Below are 5,370 nucleotides of genomic sequence, written 5' to 3' on the forward strand. Positions count from 1 at the left end.
CTGAAATAAGCATGAATCACTTTTATAACGGCACTGGGGTGGGGTGGGCTACATGAAGCTACACAAATGAGTTAAAGGCACCGAAGATCTCACGCAAGGACAAACCATCTCCCCCAGTGTACTGTGAGCTCCCCCAAGGCCGGGGACCCTATTCTGCTGGCCTCCAGGTGCTCCCCTCAGTGTGAGGCAGAGTTGGGCACACTGCTCCACAAAAGCTGTTTGCTGGTTGTCCTGTGCCTAAAACAATGACTGGCATATCCGAGGCATTCAATGCCTATTTGTTGGCTAAATGAATATAAGTGGGTTGCGTATTTTGTCTTGGGATAATGTGTGACATCTTTTCCTGCCTCCTCTTAGAGGACCCCCCATATGCTCTCCTCTAGCATACCCTACGCTTACCTCTCCTGGGGAGTATCCTCTCCCCAGCCCTAGGTGTCTCCTGCAAAGCTGCTGCTAAGCTCTGCTCAGTCATGGTCACCTCCCCACCTCCCCAACTGCAAGGAGGAGTCACATGGGTGACCAGTCGAGGCTAGATTCTCAGCAGCTTTATTGAGTATCAAGAGGTGGTGTCACCTCCCACTGGACATGCGTCCTCAAGCTCATACCAGAACTGCTTTGGGACAGATAGACAGACAGGTGGCAGGGCAGGGCAGGTGTCCATGGTGGTGGGGCCAGTGCACCAGGGACACCTCAGCCCTCCAAAGGGGCTGGCATCTGCCCCTGCTCCTGCCCCTGCTCCTGCTGCTGCTCCTGCTGGGGGATGGCGAGGGTCTTGTCCTGGCTCTCTTTCTCCTTTAAGGTGCTGAAGAAGGAGTTGACCTTGTCCCTCAGGTCCTTCTCCAGGAAGCTCAAGTGGCCTTCCATGTCCCCCGCATGGGGACCCAGCTTCTGCCTGAGCTGTTCCATCTGCTGCACCAGAGCTTTGTTGAAGCTCTCCCCATAGGGCTCCACCTGGCGTCGGAACTCCTCCACCTGCCGATCCAGGTGCTCGCCCACCTCTGCCAGAGACTTCTGCAGCCCCTCGGTGTTGGCCCTCAGGTTGCCATGCACGTCTTCGGCCATGGGAGCCAGCCTCTGCCGCAGCTCCTCGGCGTTGGCCGAAATCTTGGCCTTGAGCTCCTCGGCGTTCTTCTTCATCTGGAAGGCCAGGCCCTCGAGCTGGTGGTTGAGCTTCTCCTGCGCGTCCTGCGCGTAGGGAGCCAGGCTGCTGCGCAGCTCCTCCACGGTCTGGTCGATCTTGACCTTGAGCTCGTCAGCATAGGGAGTGAGGCGCCCCTTGAGCTCCTCCACGTTCTGGTCGATCTTGGCCTTGAGCTCGTCGGCGTGGGGCTTCAGCGAGGCCTGCAGGCTGTCCGCATTCTCCCGCAGCACTCTCTGCATGCGCTGTGCGTAGGGGGTCAGCTGGCGCCGCAGCTGCTCAGCCTGCGTGTTGACCTGGGTGCGCAGCTCATCCGTATAGGGCCCCAGGCGCTGCTGCAGCTCTCGCACGTTGTCCCCGATCTTCTGGCTCACCTCACTGGCATGGGGCAGCAGCCGGGCCCGCACCTCCTCCAGCTCCTTCCGAATCTCCTCCTTGAGCTTCTCCGAGTCCTTGGCCAGGCGTTCATGCAGCTCGGTAGCGAAGGGCACCAGCTTCTTCTGCAGGTCTTCCCTGTAAGTGTTCACTTCCCCAAGTTTGTCCTGGAAGAGGGCACTGTGGGGAAGGGCACAAGGAGGTCACATTACACTTTACATTTACATGGCAAGGCTTCCTCTGTTTGTATACCACTTGCCTTATGCATACCTGGTAGGACAGGTGAGTGCTCAGGGGGACCGAGTTCACCCTCCCTATGGTGGTTCAGATTGGAGAGGATGAGTGTCACAAACACTAAGTTAAGACACTGAATTTCTATCTCGGGATCTCCTACGGAGTTTGTCTCAGAATCTACCCATCATGTCACCTCCAGCAGTTTGCCTTCCCCTCCTTGTCTCCCCTCCTTGACCCCTCCTAGGTCCCAGCACACCCCCACTGGGACCTAGAATCACATTGTGTAACAGAATGTTGTCTTCTTGACTTCTGCTGGGGGTCTTCTAACGGGACAAGGCGCCGATTTCCTTGCCGGTGCCCAGGGGACTCCCTTCCCACCTCCCTCCCCTTGATTCCACTGGAGCTTGTCTTTCTGGAATATATCAGAAGGCAGCTCTCATGACGTTTTCCTCCCTCCCTTTCTTCTGTGAGCCTGAATGATGGGATGTGGCCGTTTGCCAAACTCTAGAATGTTAAAGCAAAAAGACATTGCAGGGATTATTCGGTCCAACGCTCCGGTTTACATATGTGGATCCTAGGTCCAGAGGCCCCTGAGTTAGTAGCAGAGCAGTGAGTATCCTAAGTTCTGGGCTCCTGTCTCTAAGCTCAGCCCCTGCCAATACATTGCGTGGCCTTTAAGAACTCCCTGTCACCACCACACGCTGTACTCCCTCTTACTTGAGTTGCTGGGTGAGTTCAGATTTCTGGAGATGTTCCACGGCCTCCTTGGCATTGTTGCTCAGCTGGCTGAAGTAGTCCCACATCACAGTGGCCACCTGGTCAGCACTGACCTCAGCCCGGGCTCCTGGGCGGTAACAGAGAACAATTCATGAGGCCTCGTCGCCTTTGCGGCCCCTCTGCTCCAGCTCTGAGCTACAGACAGGATGATAGGGGGGTGCCTATCCTGCCATTTTCCCTGTTTGGGCTTAGCTTTTTGGAAGCCACGGGGATATGTGAAACTGGCATAGCACCAATGCCAATGGGCCCACCACTGGGACTGGGCCAGCTCTCCTGTAAGCCAGTTGGCAGCCAGGCAGACCCCATGTCAGGCTGGGGACTGATGGGCACTCAGAAGTGTCCCTTTGCTTTGGCCCAGCCTCCATCCTGCACCATTTATAGTGGCAGCCTGAGAGCCCCATCCAAAGACAGCTTCTACTCACCAGTGACGGCCACCAGGGCCAGGGTCAGGACCACGGCCTTCAGGAACATCCTGGGCTCCTTGCTAGGCTGGAGGAGTTTCCTGCCACACTGGATCCTCCCTGGAATTGGGGGAGCTGACAGAGAGGTCCTCAGGAGAGTTCACCTTCGCTGCTGTGGGAACTGACTGAAGCTCAGAGCCAGCCAGACATTTAAACTGCCCCTACCACCCCCGCCCTCCGCCGCCCTCCCCGCCTCCTTCCCCAGTGTGACTCCACGCTGGAAGGTGACACATTCCCAAGAGGCCTCTTGGACTTTTGCGACCCTGAGATTACGTGGAAGCTGACAGCAGATCGGGGATGAGGCGGTAGTCAGAAGTGGGGGCTGTTCCATGCATGTGCGCCCCTCCCCCAGTGTGGAAGGGAGGGGAGGGGAAAACAGTGGGAGAAACACCTTGGGGAGCCCCTGAGCCCAGGTTGACTCCTCAAGAGGCCCTGCTGGTGGCTCTGGGTTTGTGCCAGGCTAGTGGGGGGCAAAGTCCACATCTCCTCTGTCTACCCCAGTGAAGAGAGGCCGCCGCAATCCCCACATCAGCCATGAATACTGACTCCATCTCAGAGCACCAGACACTGGACTGGGACCATCAGGAGGTGCAGATAGCATAATGAGCTAAAATCTAGGTCTCTTTTCAAGGTACATCCAGGAAGAGGGGGTCCGGGAGAGCCTTTGAGCAGATGGGTTGGGGGGATGGGGCCTTGTATTAAGGGGGTTAATTGCAGTGTGCTTCATGTCTCGCTGCCAAGCTATGCCACCCTGGTCTCATTATTCAAAGCCCTGAACCTCAGTTTCTCCTCTGAACAATGGGATGGTTCAGTACATTAAATAAGACATTGCTTGCAAAGTGGGTAATACGGTCATCCCTCAGTCTCCTTGGGAAATTGGTTCCAGGACCCTCTACACATACCAAAATCCATGGATGCGCAAGTCCTTGATATAAAATGGCACAGTATTTTCACACAACGTGAGCACAGCCTCCTGTACGCTTTAAAGCTCTAGATTACTTATAATACCTAACAGAATGTAAACGCTGTGTGAATAGTTGTTTAGGGAATAACCACCAAAAAAGTTTGTATATGTTCAGTACAGATGCAATTTTCTTTTCGTTTTTTGTTTTGTTTTGTTTTGAGACGGAGTCTCACTCTGTCACCCAGGCTGGAGTTCTGTGGCGTGATCTCGGCTCACTGCAACCTCCACCTCCCGGGCTCAAGCGATTATCCTGCCTCAGACTCCTGAGTAGCTGGGATTACAGGCACCTACCACCACACCCAGATAATTTTTGTATTTTTAGTAGAGTCAGGATTTCACTGTGTTGGCCAGGTTGGTCTCGAACTCCTGACCTCAAGTGGTCTGCCCACCTCAGCCTCCCAAAGTGCTGGGATTACAGGTGCTAGCCATCGTGCCCAGTCCAGATGTAATTTTTTTTAATGGTTTTTAATGGAGATGGGGTTTTGCTATGTTGCCCAGGTTGGTCGCCAACTCCTGGCCTCAAGTGATCCTCCCATCTTGGCCTCCCAAAGTGCTGGACTTACAGATGTGAGCCACTGTGCCCAGCCAACAGATGCAATTTTATAAAAAAAATATTTTCAATTCAAGCCTGGTTGAATCCCTGGACACAGAAACCACAGATACATAGGGCTGCCTAGAGAGTTCCTGGCACAGAGTAAGCTCTGAAAAACAGTTGCTGTTATTATAATAATCACACTGTGTTCCTGATTTGGAGAAAGGCAGGGAGTGTCGTAGAGTGCTCCCTCCTCTAGTGAGAGTGACAGAGTGAGACTCAGCTCTGTGAGGGGTGCCAGGTGGGCCAGAGGCAGGGTGATGGGTGGGACCAGCCTGAGGCCTGACTCCTGCCCTCCTCTACCCTCAGCCACACTCCCTGGGCAGGAGCAGCTGGCTTGAGCAGAGTCTAGGGACCTGAGGCTCTCGGAGGACCTCACTGGGGGATGGAGGGTAATGGTGGTGGTGCCTAGGCGGTCTTCTACTTAGATGTCTAATGGATCTCTGAATGAGGCAACATTCCCTATCACACACAGACATCCACTGAGAAGGTGACACACCACATCAGCAGGGGTCCCTCTGCCAGACCACACCACTCCCAGTGGCTAGGAGATGACATCTAACACATTGCACTGCTGGATCCTGTCGGCAAGTGCAGTGCTGACAACAGTGAGCTACAGTTATTTGTAAAAATGAACGCCCCAGAGTAGACCACAATTGTGCTAACTCTAATTTGCCTTGTGTTCATTTTTTCAGTTTCCAGAAGGGGCCTGATGTCTCATAGGATCAAAGGCAGCCAAATGACCCTCTGACTCTGGCGCCCCTTCTACTGGGACCCCATCACCCCACCATGGTCCTCACGCTGCCATGCTGCCTCCTTTTTGATGCAG

General features: G+C 54.5%; 1 protein-coding gene across 1 annotated transcript; it reads right to left on the reverse strand.

The window, feature by feature from the left end:
• Window positions 1-525: 525 nt before the first annotated feature.
• APOA4 (apolipoprotein A4) lies at window positions 526-3,120 on the reverse strand. The gene is made up of 3 exons (XM_003923663.2): window positions 2,947-3,120; window positions 2,465-2,591; window positions 526-1,693 (listed from the first exon to the last, which is right to left on the reverse strand). Exons 1-3 carry the CDS (start codon window positions 2,993-2,995, stop codon window positions 691-693), a joined length of 1,179 nt encoding a protein of 392 aa, XP_003923712.1. The 5' UTR covers window positions 2,996-3,120; the 3' UTR covers window positions 526-690.
• Window positions 3,121-5,370: the final 2,250 nt, after the last annotated feature.

The sequence above is a fragment of the Saimiri boliviensis genome, chromosome 6 (genome assembly GCF_048565385.1).
Source record: "Saimiri boliviensis isolate mSaiBol1 chromosome 6, mSaiBol1.pri, whole genome shotgun sequence".
Taxonomy (NCBI): domain Eukaryota; kingdom Metazoa; phylum Chordata; class Mammalia; order Primates; family Cebidae; genus Saimiri; species Saimiri boliviensis.

Coding starts and splice junctions, on each gene's coding strand:
- APOA4 (XM_003923663.2), bottom strand. CDS start 2,995: ATGTTCCTGAAGGCCGTGGTCCTGACCCTGGCCCTGGTGGCCGTCACT. Junction 2,592..2,946: donor GGCCCTGGTGGCCGTCACTG/GTGAGTAGAAGC, acceptor GTTACCGCCCAG/GAGCCCGGGCTGAGGTCAGT. Junction 1,694..2,464: donor GAACTCACCCAGCAACTCAA/GTAAGAGGGAGT, acceptor CCTTCCCCACAG/TGCCCTCTTCCAGGACAAAC.